General features: G+C 43.0%; 1 protein-coding gene across 1 annotated transcript in view; it reads left to right on the top strand.

Annotated features, from left to right (window-relative positions):
* LOC115145218 (C-Jun-amino-terminal kinase-interacting protein 3-like) overlaps positions 1-19,833 on the top strand; it is a 69,235-nt gene that overhangs the window by 12,063 nt on the left and 37,339 nt on the right. The window contains 12 exon segments of the mRNA XM_029686610.2: positions 1,619-1,739; positions 4,157-4,227; positions 4,386-4,477; positions 9,090-9,147; positions 10,037-10,271; positions 10,484-10,586; positions 10,683-10,801; positions 11,497-11,508; positions 11,972-11,989; positions 15,928-15,985; positions 16,413-16,565; positions 16,647-16,710. Of these exon segments, the coding sequence (XP_029542470.2) occupies positions 1,619-1,739; positions 4,157-4,227; positions 4,386-4,477; positions 9,090-9,147; positions 10,037-10,271; positions 10,484-10,586; positions 10,683-10,801; positions 11,497-11,508; positions 11,972-11,989; positions 15,928-15,985; positions 16,413-16,565; positions 16,647-16,710 (1,104 nt within the window).

The raw sequence follows: 19,833 nt of genomic DNA, 5'->3' as shown, positions 1-19,833 counted from the left end.
CTATATTTGAAGAGTTTCTCCCATTCTTCTCTGCAGATCCTCTCAAGTTCTGTCAGGTTGGATCGGGAGCTTCGCTGCACAGCTATTTTCAGTTCTCTCCAGAGATGTTCGATTGGGTTCAAGTCCGGGCTCTGGCTGGGCCATTCAATGACATTCAGAGATTTGTCTTGAAGTTGTCTTGACTGTGTGGTTAGGGTCGTTGTCCTGTTGGATGGTGAAATTTTGCCCCAGTCTAAGGTCCTGAGGTCTCTGGAGCAGGTTTTCATCAAGGATATCTCTGTACTTTGCTCCGTTCATCTTTCCCTCGATCCTGACTAGTCTCCTAGTCCCTGGCACTGAAATACATCTCCACAGCATGATGCTGCCACCACCATACTTCACCGTAGAGATGATGCCAGGTTTCCTCCAGATGTGACGCTTGGCATTCAGGCCAAAGAGTTCAATCTTGGTTTCATCAAACCAGAAAATCTGGTTTCTCATGGTCTGAGGGTCCTTTAGGTGCCTTTTGGCAAAGTCCAAGCGGCCTGTCATATACTTTTTTACTGAGGAGTGGCTTCCGTCTGGCCACTCTACCATCTACCATAAAGGCTTGATTGGTGGAGTGCTGCAGAAATGGTTGTCCTTCTGGAAGGTTCTCAGATCTCCACAGAGGAACTCCGGAGATCTATCAGAGTGAACATCGGGTTCTTGGTCACCTCCCTGACCAAGGCCCTTTTCCCCCGATTGCTCAGTTTGGCCGGGCGGCCAGCTCTAGGAAGAGTCCTGGTGGTTCCAAACTTCTTCCAATTAAGAATGATGGAGGCCACTGTGTTCTTGGGGACCTTCAATTCTGCAGAGATGTTTTGGTACCCTTCCCCAGATCTGTGCCTCGACACAATCCTGTCTAGGAGCTCTAAGGACAATTCCTTCGACCTCATGGCTCTGACATGCACTGTCAACTGTGGGACCTTATATAGACAGGCGTGTGCCTTTCCAAGTCATGTCTAATCAATTGAATTTACCACAGGTGGACTCCAATCAAGTTGTAGAAACATCTCAAGGATTATCAATGGAAACAGGATGCATTTACATTTGAGCTCAATTTCGAGTCTCATAGCAAAGGGTCTGAATACTTATGAGATATTTCTGTTTTTTAAATTTTGAATACATTTGCTAACATTTCTAAAAACCTGTTTTCGCTTTGTCATTATTGTGTGGACATGGATGAAGATTTTTTTTAAATGTAATCCATTTTTAGAATAATGCTGTAACAAATTGTGGAAAAAGTCACTGGGTCTGAATACTTTCCGAGTGCGCTGTAATTCCTATCTATTTTATTTTTGATTAAGATTTTTCCATTCTTGATTTGCAATTTCAGTTCACTTCCTGAATTAATTATTGGTTGTTTTATCCCAAAGAAATTCCTAGAGTTTGAGGACTGTGTGGATGTTCTCTCCCATAAAAATGTTTAGGGCCGGTTTCCCGGACACAGAGTAAATCTAGTCTTGGGCTAAAAAAAACATTTCAGTGGAGATTCTCCCTTGAGTCAGCGTTTTAGTCTAGGACTAGGCTTAATCTGTGTCTGGGAAACCAGCCCATAGCGTTTTGACTGACTGTGTATGGTTGTTCTCTCCCACAGAAATTCATAGAGTTTGAGGATGCATTGGAGGGGGAGAAGAAGGACTTGCAGACTCATGTGGAGAGCTTGGAACTGCAGGGGAAACAACTGGAGCTCAAGACCAAGAACTACTCTGACCAGAGTGAGTATTAGTGTGTTTTCACACTTGGTCCCTTTCTGACCATTTTTGTGAACTCAGCGTGGTTTGCTTAATTTTTTTGTCCAGTGTGAACACTCCAAAGGAACTCAGACCCCTCAAAAGGGACCCCGAAGCGAACCGAACTCGAGAGGTGGTCAGTTCGGTTCCCTTGAATTCCTCGGTCCGGTTCACTTTTTTAGGGCAATGTGAACACAAAGCTACACAGGTTCGCTTGTTATTATTCCCACACCACATACTAGAATACTGCAACACTGTTTCCCCTCCCATAACCCCTCACGTTGGTGCCACAAAAGAGAGAAGATGATTATCTGCCGGTTCGCAGAAAAATATTATTTGTTTGCAATATGTGATCTATAAAGAGATATTCTAACCTGTTTATCTCCATGTGGGGTTTGAATAGTGTGTGATGACAACAATATCCTTGGTGAGAATCACGAGATAGGGTACAAAATCTATTTTAGCTCTTAAAGGGGCAGTAGACTACATTGGGTGTAGAATTTTCAATTATAGCATTATTTGTCTGCAGTTATTCTTCTCTATTTATTCTGTTACCAATAATATTTACATGTTCATAGAAATTATAATTATTATGTCTCATCTTTTAACTAAATGCAATCTATTATCTTCCAAAATATAAGTATTAATAAATATCTGTAATATGATAACAAGTTCTGATGGAATGGCTTGTCCTGCACTTTGTAAAAACGCAGAGTACATTGATTAAATGTTGGAAAAAGACCTTGGTTCCTTTTAAAACATTGCAATGTGAAATCAAAGAAGACTCGGACCACAAAATAGGTTAAGTGAACAGGCAAAATAGTTGAGTCCTCATTCGAAGTCAAGGGCAGTGTAAGGACCGACGCTGGGAGATGAGAAGCAAGTACAGGGAGGGTACATTTAATGGATAATATACAAGAAACAAACAAGGACATCGTCTGGACAGGGGAAAACGTAACAACATCAATGATGACACAGGGAACAAACTGAGGAGCAGACAGATATAGAGGGGTAATCAACAAAGTAAAGGAGTCCAGGTGAGTCCAATGAGCGCTGATGCACGTAATGATGGTGGCAGGTGTGGGGTAATGAAGGGCAGCCTGGCACCCTCGAGCGCCAGAGAGGGGATGCGGGAGCAGTCGTGACAGGCAGTGTGAATACAAAGGGAACTGAGTTCTTTAGCTTCTTTTTTTACCCCAGAGTTCACTAAAGAGCACTGAGATCAGTTATTTTAAAGAGGACTATTTGTGAAAACACCCTTAAACTTAATAACTAGAACTACTCCAAATAGAGTGAGTATAAAATTATAATAACCGGAACTACTTCGATCAGAGTGAGTATAGAACTATAATAACTAGAACGACGCCGACCAGAGTGAGTATAGAACTATAATAACTAGAACTTCTCCGACCAGAGTGAGTATAGACTATTAATAACTAGAATTACTCTGACATTTTGATGTTGACAATGCCATTTGCCCATTACATGGGATAAACAGCTGCAGGTGATTGCACTGTATCTCATGGCATTTACAGTGAGACAGATATGCCCAGCAGTGCGATGGATCAGACTTTGTTTACATAAGACAACACATCGATTCTGTATGTGTTTTTCTGTTGCTCATCAATGTTTAAAAACTAGAACTACTCTGACCAGAGTGAGTATAGAACTATAATAACCTGAACTACTCCAACCAGAGTGAGTATAGAACTATAATAACTTGAACTACTCCAACCAGAGTGAGTAGTACCTCAGTACTAAAACACTGTGTAATATTACTCAGAGCTAGAACTGCTTCGACCTACTTCTCAAAACTAGCACACTGCAAGTGTGCACTAATCAGAACTAGCGCACTGTGAGTCTTCACGACTCAGAACTACCGCACACACCGTGAGTCTGCATTACTCATAACTAGCACAATGTGATGATACACTATTGACAGCCAAGCACAAAGTGTATAGCCTAGCACATAGTGATTGTCTACCTACGATGTGGAGGACTAAACATAGCCTACTAGCACACATTGGTTTTGCACCATGAAGAGCTTTGCATGTAGTATTCAAGGACACAATATAGCCCGTTTTACACTAACCCACCATGTCCGGATGAGCCAGTGCATGTTCTGTGGTTAATATGGCTTAATAGAGTTTTAGTGCCTCTGACAGCAAAAAGACTCACATCAATGAGAAAACGGGCCTGCTACCATTTAGTGTTTCAAAGCAGACCAGCTTTAAATGGAGAGCACCATCACACTATCCACTGTTCAATATGGAGCCATTTCCAGAAAGTCCTGGACTAATAGTCACTTTCAATGGAGAATCTCACCAGCCCAAAGTGTATAACCAACAGTGCTGTTACAATGGGTGGCTGGTTGACTCTGATTCTGTTTATCTGGGTTTCAGTCACTCGTCTGGAGGAGCGTGAGTCAGACATGAAGAAGGAGTACAATGCATTGCACCAGCGACACACGGAGGTAGGAACAGTCGTGTGTGTGTGCGTGCATGAGAGAGTTTAGTATCTGACTCCATACAAGCTGCTAGGTTTGTATCATGATGTTGTTCCCTGGTGCAATAGAACCAAGTCAGTGGAATTACGTCCATCTTCCTCACTCATCCTCTCTCTTCCTGTCAGATGTTTCAAACATATGTGGAGCATATTGAGAGGTCCAAGATGCAACAGGCAGGGAACAACAGCCAGTCAGAAGGGCCAGGCAGTGGACGAACGTGAGTGGCCGACTTTTTAAAAACATTTTCATCATAAAATGTTATTATCCCCAAGTGAGGAAATCCGTTGAGCAGCATACAGACAAAGCTCTACAATTCATATAACAACATAGACATAAAATAATATAGTTAGTTGTGACCTTTCTGGAAAGTGTGGGTAGGTGGGTGTGTTGGTGTGTGTGTGTGTGTGTGCAGGGGGAAGAGTATAGAAATGGATCTTGGAATAGCTTAGTAGTAGCAACTATGCTGAGGTAATGGTCTGTGCTTTGTTGTGCTTGGAATAAGTGTGCTAGGGTTTAGTGTTCTGTGTTTAGTGTGCTGTAGTTGTGTTAAGTGTAATGCCTTCTGTTGTGCTGCTGTGTGTTAGCCTGTGGTAGCTTGTCTTGTGACCAGTGATGTAGTGGTTAAAAAACAGGTGGGTAAAAGCTGATCGCTGTTTGTGGTGAGTAAAGTAACGCTCCCTATACTTTCAATGCCTTTTTTCCACAAAAGGTGGGTAAAAGCTTGTGCAAAATAAAATATGTCAGTAAACAACATTTACGTGTGTTTTACCCTCCACTACACCACTTGTGACCTGTTGTATCATGGTTTGGCTTCACTCTAATCAATATATGTCTGTCTCGTTGTCTCACTCTGTGCTCGTGCTGCTGTGTTGCACAGTCAACGCCACATGTGGAGGAAAAGGTAAATCACTACCCCCAAAAACCTCTTCCCCTCCATCCCTGTCCCCTCAATCTCATTCAGTGTTTGTCAGTCTTGGTCCTGAGTATAGGACCCGGGTTCAAATACTTGGAAAATCATTTTAAATATTCAGAGCTTTTTGCTGAGTCTTTTTGGGACTTTTCTATTGGTTTATTAAGCCAGGCAAGCTGAACCAGGCTCAGATACAGTATTACAGGCTCAGATACAGTTATTTCAGTGCTGAACGATTATTGATTTTTGAACGATTATTGATTTTTGAGGTCGTTTCTGTTCGATTATTGATTTTTTACATTAAATGCAATATGAAATAATGACATTAAAATGATTAGAGCTTTTTCAAAAATAGTGAACATTCAATTGTCAAAACATTGGAAATATTCCATTGTCTCTGTCAGGTCCACATAGAAAAATAGACAATTGCTATTAAATATTAAAATATTTCAGTTGTGTATATTACTTAGTTTTATTTGACGACTTCATAAGTATTAATTCCTTAAAATCAGCATCTCAACTCTGCTCAGGCAGTAGCAGCCAGCCAGACAACCATCTACCGTTATCTCTGTTCTCCCCATACTGTACTGTGTTTAGTCATCCTATCTAGCTAGGCTAGCATGCCTACGTATGCTGCAGAGCTGTCTGACGAAATCTTTTTACTAGTTCTTTGAAGTAGATAAGGCATACTTTCACAAACTCGATCCCTCTCTCTCGTTATTGTGTTGTCTACTATCTTCTCTCTCATGCTGTGGCGTATGCGGTCTGTGTGTATCTAACCTAGCATAGCAGGTGTAAAAATATATCCAAACCAGAAAAGAACAGGTGCAATGGATTATGGCCATTGTAGTTAATTACCATGTTTCTGAGCTGAACTTGAATATTTGCTTAATGAAAACTACAACTCCCGTCAGCTCAGCATCCCATATAGCGCTGGACTTAATTTCTCTCGTGCATGATTAGATTTCTCTCTAGAGAAACGGGGTGTTGGGCTACCAAAAAAACTCCAAACTAAGTGGAATTCAAGTAATTGAAGCAGGTCAATTAGTTGATTATAATAACAACAACAAAAAATTTAACTTTGGTTAATCGCTCAGCACAAATTTTCAGGTATTTAAAAACCCAGGTCTGCTGAGTATACAGGCTTTTGCTCTAACACTAACACACCTGATTCAACTAATGGGGGGCTTGTTGATTAGTTGAATCAGGCCTGCAGACCCTGTGGTTCCCAGGACAAGGACTGACAATCACTGCCCTGGCTCCATTGACCAACCAGCCTCTCCTTGGACTAGAAGTTCCCCTGCCCCCAGTATGTCCCAATATGGAATGGGCCCAGAGTTTGTGCCTTTGTCCTTTACCTTCTCCTATATCACCCACTGTTTATGGTCTGTCTGTGTTTCTGTCGCACAGCTGAGTCTAGTGGAGACGAATGGATTCGGTTCAGTTTGTTCATGCAGTCGTCCTGATGAGCCCTTCCGAGCTAGCTAGTTTATGCTTGTGGCTAGAAACTCCAGCGAGGATTTGAAACTTGTCTGCCGAAGTCAGGACTTGGTAGAATATTCAGAATAATTACGTTTTTATCAGAGTATTTTATGTGAAATTCACTACAATAAATGTGCTTTCGCTGTCACCCAGGCTTGATATTGGCTACACTAGCTAGCTACTTCCCACTCCTTTACTGCGGGACAGCAGTGCTCGGCAAGCAGAAGCAAAGGACACTGTGCTCCATGTTCAAGTCATTTATATTTAGTAGGTTTTGTTATCTGTTTTAACAAACCTTTTTTATTTTTGTACTTATGTATTGCATATAGTTTTTTTTGTGGTGTGGTTTTCATATAAGCCCTTAGGCTTCCAACTACACCTGCACACCTTGTTTTGTTGTTTTGTTTTTAATCTGTATTGTTGTCTATCACTTTTTTATTTTTTAAAGTTATTTTTTATTTATTTCACCTTTATTTAACCAGGTAGGCTAGTTGAGAACAAGTTCTCATTTACAACTGCGACCTGGCCAAGATAAAGCAAAGCAGTTCGACACATACAACAACACGGAGTTACACATGGAATAAACAAACATACAGTAGGGGGAAAAAAGTATATATACAATGTGTGCAAATGAGGTAAGATAAGGGAGGTAAAGGCAATAAATAGGCCATAGTGGCGAGGTAATTACGATATAGCAATTAAACACTGGAGTGATTGATGTGCAGAAGATGAATGCGAATGGGGTGCGAAGGAGCAAAATAAATAAATACAGTATGGGGATGAGGTAGTTGGATGGCCTATTTAAGGTGCAATGATCTGTGAGCTACTCTGACAGCTGGTGCTTAAAGTTAGTGAGGGAGATATGAGTCTCCAGCTTCAGTGATTTTTGCCGTTCGTTCCAGTCATTGGCGGGTGCGGGCAGCGATCGGTTGAATAGCATGCATTTAGTTTTACTTGCATTTAAGAGCAGTTGGAGGCCACGGGAGGAGAGTTGTATGGCCATGAAGCTCGTCTGGAGGTTAGTTAGCACAGCGTCCAAAGAAGGGCCAGAAGTATACAGAATGGTGTCGTCTGCGTAGAGGTGGATCAGAGAATCACCAGCAGCAAGAGCGACATCATTTTTTTTAAAACTTTTTTTTTTGTGAATTTCGTTCCTTTTTCTCCCCAATTTCGTGGTATCCAATTGTTGTAGTAGCTACTATCTTGTCTCATCGCTACAACTCCCGTACGGGCTCGGGAGAGACGCAGGATGAAAGTCATGCGTCCTCCGATACACAACCCAACCAGCCGTACTGCTTCTTAACACAGCGCGCATCCAACCCGGAAGCCAGCCGCACCAATGTGTCAGAGGAAACACCGTGCACCTGGCAACCTTGGTTAGCGCGCACTGCGCCCGGCCCGCCACAGGAGTCGCTGGTGCGCGATAAGACAAGGACATCCCTACCGACCAAGCCCTCCCTAACCCGGACGACGCTAGGCCAATTGTGCGTCGCCCCACGGACCTCCCGGTCACGGCCGGTTACGACAGAGCCTGGGCGCGAACCCAGGGACTCTGATGGCACAGCTGGCGCTGCAGTACAGCGCCCTTAACCACTGCGCCACCCGGGAGGCCCAAGAGCGACATCATTGATGTATACAGAGTTTTCTTTGGTGCAATTAAAAAAAAAATTTGAATGAACGTTGTTGCTGGCAAACTCTCCCCATTGAGCACTAAACTGTATCATGGTGACATCCATATGGTTACTACCAATTTGACACATTCTTTTTCGTGTAGGCTGTTATCCTACTTAAAAACAAATAAATTGGGATGGAAGAAATTGACCATGTAATACAGCTGCACAGTGGGAAGCAACTCCAGTCGACAAGCCTCGATACAACACAGTTGCATTGGTCATTCGCACCAGCTTGACTGAACCCAACCAATCCGCTCACCTCCACTTTTACTCTCAGCATACAGTACGTCATCAATTTGGGCAACAGGCGTGTCCTTATAGCCTCTCCCGTTTCTCCATAACATGGATATCTCGTGTCATATTATGTCGGTCTGGTTTAGTGTCAGTCTGTCCAGTAGCTGGCTTTGTGTGTTGTACTTAATTCAGGGGATTTTCAGTTTTATGTCATGCAACCCCAAAGTTAGCTTTCACCTCTCTCCAGATACCTAATGTACAGTACATTATCTCCTGCTCTCTCTGCCCCTCTCTCTCTCTCTCTCTCTCTCTCTCTCTCTCTCTGCCCCTCTCTCTCTCTCTCTCTCTCTCTCTCTCTCTGCCCCTTTCTCTCTCTCTCTGCCCCTCTCTCTCTCTCTCTGCCCCTCCCTCTATCTCCCCGTCCCCGTTTCCTTTTTCTTCTCTCAAACCTTTACTCTTCCCCCCTTTGTTTCGTGCTCCACTCTCCTGTCCTCCTCACTCCTCCCGCCCCCTCTCTTTTCCTCCAGCAGCAAAGTGGAGCGTCCCCCGTCGTTGAGCCTGTACCCCAGTGGAGAGGGAATGGGGATGGTACGTGGGGGTCTTGGGGGGGGCTAGGATGATAATGCCTGTGTCTGGGACCGACTTCTGGCAGGTCAACGAGCTCAGCCAATCCCGCTACACCTCTGGCTACCAGGTGTGATAGCGGCTCCATCCCAAATGGCACCCTATTCTTTTTATAGTGCACTACTTTTGACCAGAGCACTATGGGCCCTGGTTAAAAGTAGTGCACTATATAGGATGACATTTGGGATGCACCCAGACACTCCCCCTGGACCTCACGTCTGCAAAACACGTCATGCCACACCCCCACCACTACCACCATCAATCAGAATCATCCAGACGCATCCCTCACGCCTGCATGTGTCCCTCGTCTTCCAAGAGCTTTTCTTTGTGGTGCTTGTCGATAGTTTTTTTTATGGCAGTGAGTGTAATGAAGACATGACAGTGTATAAACAGATATGATGAATACATTAATATTAGGATAAAAATATTACATTAAATTGGTGTAATTTTTTTTCACTTAAGTACTTTTTTTCTACAATAATAGAACATAACATAGATTCTATCGTCCCGTTTGGACCTGTCTTTACATCACGTTTCACATGTAAGTGTGATGCTTTGTTACTATGTGTACGCGCAAGATTGTGAACATTCCAACGAGCCTTGCAAGAGAAAAACCCTGGCTTCCCTATTCTCCACCCTTCAGCCTAAATGTGCATTGCACACTCTCCGTCATTTTATTTAAAAGCATTGGCTTGATGCAAACATTGTCTGGAGGGAATTTCCAACATTGTTAAATCCATGAAGGGAAGTGTGCACGTGGACACTTTGGGAGAAGGGTGGATAATCGGGATGCAGCCCCTCTTTAACAATACAGCCCCTTAACCTCTTTAACCACTGACCTCTGATGCCCCAGGAGGATGGTTCCGAGTCGGACTCGGTGGCGGCCACGCCCAGTAGCACAGGAAGTAAGTCCAACACGCCCACTTCCTCCGTCCCTTCCGCCACCGTCACGCCCCTCAACGAGGGCTTCCTCCCACCCGGCGAGTTCGACCCAATGCATGCTGTAAGCCGCGGCATGAAGAGTGCTAAACACCTCAGCAAAAACATGGAGGTACAGGTCTCCCAGAAAACCAGGAATGTCAGCATCGGTGAGTGTAACGTGTTGTTACACACACACCCATGCATGTATTGATAAGGTCCCTCAGAGAAGGAGTACTGATCTAGGATCAGGTCCCCCCCTGTCCATGTAATCTTATTCATTATGATCTAAAATGCAAAACTGATCCTAGATCATCACTCCTATTCTGAGATGCTTTGTGAATATGGTTTTGAGTGTGTATGATATTCTATCTGTACTCAGGTATGGGTAGCAGTGACGAGGGGTCAGAATTCCAAGAGATCATCGATTCCACACCAGAGCTGGATATGTGTGTGGACCCCCGTCTCTATGGTGGAGGAAACAGGTAACACACACACACACACACACACACACACACACACACACACACACACACACACACACACACAGAGCAATGATTAAATATCAGTGTGTGTGTCAGTCCTTCCCAGGGCATTGTGAATGAGGCGTTCGGTATCAACACTGACTCTCTCTACCATGAGATCAAGGATACCAAGTCTGACATCATCGGGGATGTTGACGCCGGGGCTGAGCTTTTAGGTAAGCCAATCAGAGGACTATTGGGTGGGGTATATGCAAATTAGCTATTGGAAGGCAGCCTAGGCAAGTATCTGGTCATGTTCCAGGCTGTCTACATTGCAAACGTTGCATTGCATTAACCAATGGTTGTGTGTTATGTCATCGACTGCACAGTCGGGTATCAGATTGCTATTTCAAATAATGTGTTTAGCTGATATGTTAAACACCTATCGAGCATTGTGAGTTCTGGCATGCGTCTGAAATGTAGTCACCCTGGAACCCGACCTCTGTCTGCACTAAGCAAAGAGTCATTGGGAATGTAAGCTGCGGTGCTTAGTGCACCAGCTGTGTCACCAGCTGTGTCATCGTTGCCATAGCACTGGCTAGCTCTGAACTTTGGCCATGCACACAGCGAAATGTTCATCACCACCTCACATTCCCGGCAGCTCCCCCATCCTCCACTGCACCGCAAAGCACCCTAGGATATCACTTGCGCCATGGCTGCAGTCCCCATTTATTTGATATATTTGAGTGGTTGATTTTACAGGGCAAGCTAAATTATTCTTGATTTAGTCTTGGTTTACTTCCTTTTACCAGGTATAGTTGACAGAGCTTTATGAGTGGTTTATTTAATTGCGATCATATTAGTTTATTGACCCATGACCCTTCTCTGTGCTTCCTCTCTCCCTTCCTGTGTATGCTGGATACACCTCTAGGGGAGTTCTCAGGTGTGTATCTGAACCCTCTCTCTCTCTTTCTCTCCTCTCTCTCACTCACTCACTCACTCACTCACTCACTCACTCACTCACTCACTCACTCACACACACACACACACACCTCCCAATGACATGATGCTGGCATTACATGCTACAACAGTTGTTTTAAATGTTGATCTAGTCCAGATATTGTCCAGATAATGCTTTCTTTGATTGGTTGGTCATAACGTTACGAAGCTCAACTGAACCCTGTGGTCAATGAAGGTGAATCTCTCTGAGTCTAAACTGACAGTGTTCTCTGGTCTTGGACAGATCCAAGCTCTATTTTTACTCTCTGAAGCTTTTGTATATAACAAGTGCTTATCAGCATTCTCTCTCTTTTCTGTCTCACCCCATCCCTCCTTCTCTCTTTCTCTCTGGTCTGTGCCCCCCTCCCTCTCCCTTCTCTCTCCCCGTTTCTCTTCCTCTCCCCCAGTCCGTGATGATTTTTTCGGTAAGGCTTCCTCTAGCCTTATTCAGCATCTCTAGCTGTTGCTCATCCTCCCATCTCATTGTGTCTGTCTGTGATGTCTTGTCTTTTCTGCGTTCCATGTTGTGATGCCATTTCCTACCTGTTCCCCTGCTGTGATGTCACTTCCACCCGTTTCCTGTTGGCTGTTATTTGAGTCTGGCAAGCCTTTTCTTTTTGTATTTGTTTTTCACCTTTTATTTAGATTTTTAATTCATTGCTTCGTCCTCATGTTTGACACTGCGAAAGCTCTAACGGTTTTGACATGAGGTTATTGTTTGTAGGGTTGCCAGGTAGGTTGTGCCTACCAGAGAAAATATTGATTTCTCCTTTTTGGTTGAGAGGGAATGAGTCCCGTCCTGTCCGTCAAGACATACACTTTTCATAAACCTTTAAAACATTGGAAATAACTTCAAAACAATGGTGTTCTTTTGTGTTGGTTGTATTACCAAAATAAATGATTACACACATATTACACACGTTACACACATGATTACACACGTTATAAATATAACAAACAATGAGCTCTGGATCCTCAAGAAAAGTCCTGTACCTCGGGCCTAAAAGAGTCCAGCCCAGTAAATGAGTTCAGTTAACCCAAGTGACCTCAGTCACGCAATTGTCTTTTCATAAAGTGATGCATAAATCCTGTCTCATTAATATAATCAGATTGCAAGAAACAGTTTTACCACACAACTATAAAGTGTCACATCTCTGTAGTCTTCACTACAACTGAACCTGGACGTTCTGCTGCCCTAGGCAAGACAAAAATCAGAGGAACAGAACATAATAGCAGCCCAATTAAAAGGCCTATGCTGCAAATTAAACACAATTTTTAACACATCTGGTTAGTAGGCTATATAATCAGTTAAATGTCAATAACATAGCCTAATATTTTCAATCTGATTACATTGATAAAATCACCAATGCCCGGGACATTTTGCTGCCCTAGGTGAGATAAAAAATAATTACATCTTAGTCATGAATCTAAGCATGGCACTTTCAAAAGTTACCTTTCCACCCAGACAGAGGCTCTACTGACACAGAAAACTGTAAGCTTCAACTGCTGGCTACTAGTCCGTGGTATAACCCAACAACAGAAGTGCTTCCCTAAAAGCTGTCTGGGTTTAAACAAACATCTTCTCTTTTCAGAAAGAGAAAAGCTCAATTAATAGGGACAGAATAAGCAGTCATTTTTTTATCTCCTCGAATATTATAGGCTGCAGTTTAGCTTCAGATTGTCATATACAGGAATTAATATATCCCCATATGCATCGGAGTCACGTCTTTCGCGGACATTTTAGAGCTTGTTTCTACCATAAGGCGTCACGGAGTTAAGCATTGTTATAATCTTGATATAATCTGGATACGTTTTATGTATTTATTTAAAAATATAAAGCAAACAATAGATATAATTTGTGCCCTCTTCTTTAACAAATGGTATGTGATACCATCACTCAACTCGAGCCTTTGTTTTAGTCAAACACACCAAGCCCTTCTCAGACATGGAGGTATTTAATCAGTGCATGCGACAGTGTTGGAGTATTTGACTATACCGTCATCAATGAATAGGATAATTGTGTCTGTCAAACAGGTAGGCTTACCACTTATTTTTTGTAGGATGAAGAAATAAGCTCCAATTATATTTTACCCCTGCTTTGGAGAGTTACAATGTTGCTATCACTATGCAACCAGCTACCTATAGTAGGAAAACAAGTTACTTATTAATAATATCCCACCTGTTATCACACATGGCACGACCCCATAATTGTTATAATTACAATAAAAATAACACTGATAACATATTTAACATATATTTTAATATTTCTGTAGAACTGTAAAACAGAGTAAGATCATTTGAGCTTTGGAAACAACTGCTGTCATAAATACATGGTGGGCCCTGTTTCGCTTGGAGCAGGGTAAAATAATTTGATTGTCGAATTTGATTGTCTAACATCAGTTTAAACAATTTATTGATTTTGTCTCCACCTAGAGTGGCCTCTTTCCTCTGCTGTGGTGTTGCATTGCAGTCAGCGATGTCTTCTCTCGAAGCTGTCCATGGTCCTGAAATCAAATAATCTGAGTTTGCTTGGACACCAGTCTGATCTCCAGTTCCTTCCACCTTTGGGAACTATCTTGGTGGTCATGCGACTTCTCATGTGAGCTAAGGAGGTGGCACAGATTCTCCCAGTCCCTGGTTCCATCCCTGACCAGCACAGATTTGCACTCGTGTGAAAAATATTTGCAGCAAAAAATTGGTCTCTTTACTCTCTCCCCGTGGGTCACCGAAATGTTTCGTTGCCCCTCATCTCTTGGGAAATTCCCATCCTTATCATGATGTGGCCCAGGCTGCACTAACATAACTCGTAAAGATCCCATTCCTATATATTGGCCACTCACCGGGATATTTTATGTTTTTTGTGTGGGAGTCGGATTTAATCAGCAGCACCACTGTCATCCGGGACGGGGAGCGACGAATCTGAGTCTGGGTCCAAGATAGTAGGGTCTTCTCTGGCATTGTTTGGAGGTGTGGCTAGGCCTGGTGCGAACACCTGTTCTTGTCCAGCCAGAGAGCTTTTATCATCGGTGAAATTGCATGGCTCGGGCTGCTCCGGTTTGCCTTCTTCGCTCAGCGAACGGGGGCTCGTCGTTGTCGGCGAATGAGTGACCTGTCCAAGTAGGCTTGTCATTCTCCACACCAGCTGATGGACAGTGCTGCATGCTGATACATTTCACCAGAGAATTACTTTGGTTCAAAGATTGTGCCTATTTTCTCATTGTTGAAAAAAAAAAATCTCATCCTGATAGTTTTTCACTAATTACTTTAGTCAGTAATCGTCTTCGTCACACACCAACATAAAAAAATTCAATAATTTCATTGGCAGATACATTTTTATTAATGTTTCACAATTGGAAAATCGCATATAAACACACACATCACCATAGCTACCAATGATAGTGGGAGTGAACTTCGGAAGAAGCGGGAATGGATTGCATCAACGCTATGAGCTGGTGGCTGGGGTGCCGCGGGCGGTGTAGTAGCCGATTAGGGGTGATGGAGGGCGCCAGCCAATTGTCAAAATGCCGCCATAGGCGGCAGCCTAATCTTGCCTAATGGGAGGGCCGGCCCTGAACTGAACACATAAATCATCACATCACACCAAAACAAATGAAATACCGAATGCAAAAAGTTGTAGTCAATCGGTCAGTCAGACAATCCAATCCGCCAACAGATCTCCGGCATGGAAAGGCCACGAAGAAACAGCGGAGACCCAACAGATCGGTAGTCGAACAATAGACCTAAGTAGAGCCAATACTGATTGATCCTGCCACAAGGTTACAGTACACACTTTTTTTACTACAAACAAACCTACTTTTTGCGCAGCTAATCCTGGCTATTTAATACAGAATTAAAGGGGAATCGCCCTATTAGCAGGAGAATCACGGATACACTTCAGACAAATTCACCTCCGTCACAAAGCGGATGAAAAAAACCTTCAGTTGAATGACTTAATTTCAGAGATCCATTCCCCTTTTATTTGAGCTTGTCACAGCAAACACATCATTATTGTATATGTATTTATTTTCGGAAATATTTTGGTCTTTTCTTGGTTTCATTTCAGCTTGCGGGAGTTGGCTTAAACACCATGATTCTCCCCAAAACCTCCAAACGTTCATGCATAGAATTAACCCATGAATAGCCCCAGAATTCACATTCAAAGACGATTATTCTGTTCATGAAAAAAAGTAAACTAAATGTATAGTTAATGAACAGTTGTAGAGTTCATGAAGTGTGTATAGAGCTATAGAATGAGTGTAGCCTGGTCCCCAGTCTGTTTGTGCTCTCAGACAGATCTGGGACCAGGCTAGAAGGAGTGTTGTTAGTGCTAATCAATGCTAACACTAATGTTAATATGTCACAGGGATGGGCAAGGAGGTGGAGAATCTGCTGACAGAGAACAAACATCTTCTGGAGACCAAGTAAGTGTGTGTGTGTTGTAAACTTACACTTGTTTGTTGTGCTGCTCCACATTAAAGATGGTTTGGTACAAGCGGGGGCTGTTCTTTTGCAAGGGTTGAGTAAAAAATGTTTGTTTTTTTAATAGAGAGAGTGTTGAGAGTGATGGTATAAGACACAGAGAGAAAGTGTTTTTTTTTATTGTGTTTTTATTTAGTTTTGTCAGTTTTCTTTTGAGGCCAGGTAACAGGTACAAAAAAAACAATCAAAGAAATGAATCCAAGATAACCCCAACCCATTACCCCCATCAGTCCCCCCCCCCCACCCACCCTCCCCCACAACAGGTTTTCCTTTTCCAGTGTAAATGCCTTTTGGTTGGCACCCGAAGGCTTGTTTAAGGATTATTGAGTAAAGCAGTACAATTATTGATTCCCATTTCTCCCCATGCAGAAATGCTCTGAACATTGTGAAGAACGACCTGATAGCCAAAGTGGACGAGCTCTCTGGGGAGCATGAGGTGCTGAAAGAGGAACTGGAGGCCCTTAGGACCGCCAAGAACAAAGTGCACATAAAGGTTAAAGAACTGGAAGAAGAGCTGAAGAGGTGAGGGGTTGTGGGAGGGTGTGCGTGCGTGCGTGCATAGTGTGTGTGACTTGTGACTCTTATGACTCTTTGCCTCCTCAGGTTGAGAGCAGAGGCTCTGACTCTGGGAGCATCTCAGGACTCCAAGGATGAAGGAGGGGAAGATGTGAGTCAAACAAATAAACATTTTACATTTACATAGAGTCATATATAGCAGACACTCTTATCCAGAGCGACTTACAGTTAGTGCATTAGTAACTAGATACAACAACCACATATCACAGTCATAGAGTCATAATCTAGGTTTCCATCCAATTGACAACAGATTTTCATGCAAATATTCTAAAATGTATTTCCATCTGAGATTTGTTTCCATCAAATTGACTTGTTGCTGATAAAAGGCTGCGCTTGGTGACTTAGTGCACATTAAAAAAAAAGTTTGCGGTTAAATTTCTATGTAATGAATAAAAATACAATATAAATGGGTTTCCATCGCATTTTCAACGCGACTGATGGTTTTGTCACGAAACATTTTCTGTTATATAGCGAATGTGCCCACTCTGGTCTTGGCATATGCAGTCTGGCCAATACCTCACAGACACAGTTCGGGAATAGCCTACTACATGATGAGATTATTATGGACAAAATAGTGAGATTATTTTTACTTGTCAAACAGCAGCCAAGCATCGATCATCATGTCACCAGAATAAGACGAGATATTTATTGGAAAGGAGCATTAAGCTCATCACTGTGGACTTTCACCACTCTGAAGTTCATAATTTATTTCATTTGTATTCTAACAAACTGCATGCTTTACCGAGTCGTAGTGGGAGGGCCAAACTTGGAGTCACCATGGGACTCCAAGTTTACTTTGATATGATGGTTAAAATACTGAACAAATATAAACGCAAAATGCAACAATTTCAAAGATTTTACTGAGTTATAGTTCATATAAGGAAATCAGTCGATTGAAATAAATTCATTAGGCCCTAATCTATGGATTTCACATGACTGGTAATACAGATATACATATGTTGGTCACAGATACCTTTAAAAAAAGTAGGGGTGTGGATAAAAAAAAACAGTCAGATTCTGGTGTGACCACCATTTGCCTCATGCAGCGTGACACATCTTCTTCGCATAGAGTTGATCAGGCTGTTGATTGTGGCTTGTGGAATGTTCTTCCACTCCTCTTTAATGTCTGTGCGAAGTGGCTGGATATTGACGGGAGCTGGAACACGCTGTCCCAAACATGCTAAATGAGTGACACGTCTGGTGAGTATGCAGGCCATGGAAGAACTGGGACCTTTTTAGCTTCCAGAAATTGTGTACAGATCCTTGCGACATGCATTGTCATGCTGAAACATGAGGTGATGTCGGCGGATGAATGGCATGACAATGGGCCTCAGGATCTCGGAACGGTATCTCTGCATTCAAATTGCAAACGATAAAATGCAATTGTGTTCATTGTCCTTAGTTTATGCCTGCCTATACCATAACCCCACTGCCACCATGGGGCACTCTGTTCACAACATTGACATCAGCAAACAACTTTGAAGGCAGCTTATGATAGAGAAATGAACATTCAATCCTCTGGCAACAGCTCTAGTGGACATTCCTGCAGTCAGCATGCCAATTGCACGCTCCCTCAAAACTTGAGACATCTGTGGCATTGTGTTGTGTGACAAAACTGCACATTTTAGATTGGCCTTTTATTGTCCCCAGTCCTCAGTACAAGGTGCACCTGTGTAATGATCATGCTGTTTTATCAGCTTTTTGATATTCCACACCTGTCAGTTGGATGGATTATTTTGGCAAAGGAGAAATGCTAACTAACAGGGATATAACCACATTTTTTCATTGGACTTGAGAGAAATAAGCTTTACATGTTGCAGTTGGGGAGAACAAGTATTTGATACACTGCTGATTTTGCAGGTTTTCCTACTTACAAAGCATGTAGAGGTCTGTCATTTTTATCATAGGTACACTTCAACTGTGAGAGACGGAATCTGAAACAAAAATCCAGAAAATCACATTGTATGATTTTTAAGTAATTAATTAGCATTTTATTGCATGACATAAGTATTTGATCACCTACCAACCAGTAAGAATTCTGGCTCTCACAGACCTGTTAGTTTTTCTTTAAGAAGCCCTCCTGTTCTCCACTCATTACCTGTATTAACTGCACCTGTTTGAACTTGTTACCTGTATAAAAGACACCTGTCCACACACTCAATCAAACAGACTCCAACCTCTCCACAATGGCCAATACCAGAGAGCTGTGTAAGGTGTAAGGACATCAGGGATGAAATTGTAGACCTGCACAAGGCTGGGATGGGCTACAGGACAATAGGCAAGCAGCTTGGTGAGAAGGCAACAACTGTTGGAGCAATTATTCGAAAATGGAAGAAGTTCAAGATGACGGTCAATCACCCTCGGTCTGGGGCTCCATGCAAGATCTCACCTCGTGGGCCATCAATGATCATGAGGAAGGTGAGGGATCAGCCCAGAACTACACGACAGGACCTGGTCAATGACCTGAAGAGAGCTGGGACCACAGTCTCAAAGAAAACCATTAGTAACACACTATGCCGTCATGGATTAAAATCCTGCAGCGCACGCAAGGTCCCCCTGCTCAAGCCAGCGCATGTCCAGGCCCGTCTGAAGTTTGCCAATGACCATCTGGATGATCCAGAGGAGGAATGGGAGAAGGTCATGTGGTCTGATGAGACAAAAATAGAGCTTTTTGGTCTAAACTCCACTCGCTGTGTTTGGAGGAAGAAGATGGATGAGTACAACCCCAAGAAAACCATCCCGACCGTGAAGCATGGAGGTGGAAACATCATTCTTTGGGGATACTTTTCTGCAAAGGGGACAGGACGACTACACCATATTGAGGGGAGGATGGATGGGGCCATGTATCGCGAGATCTTGGCCAACAACTTCCTTCCCTCAGTAAGAGCATTGAAGATGGGTCGTGGCTGGGTCTTCCAGCATGACAACGACCCGAAACACACAGCCAGGGCAACTAAGGAGTGGCTCCGTAAGAAGCATCTCAAGGTCCTGGAGTGGCCTAGCCAGTCTCCAGACCTGAACCCAATAGAAATTCTTTGGAGGGAGCTGAAAGTCCGTATTGCCCAGCGACAGCCCCGAAACCTGAAGCATCTGGAGAAGGTCTGTATGGAGGAGTGGGCCAAAATCCCTGCTGCAGTGTGTGCAAACCTGGTCAAGAACTACAGGAAACGTATGATCTTTAATTGCAAACAAAGGTTTCTGTACCAAATATTAA

Source organism: Oncorhynchus nerka, linkage group LG17 (assembly GCF_034236695.1).
Source record: "Oncorhynchus nerka isolate Pitt River linkage group LG17, Oner_Uvic_2.0, whole genome shotgun sequence".
NCBI classification, from domain to species: domain Eukaryota; kingdom Metazoa; phylum Chordata; class Actinopteri; order Salmoniformes; family Salmonidae; genus Oncorhynchus; species Oncorhynchus nerka.
This window is presented reverse-complemented; position numbering and strand designations above follow the sequence as displayed.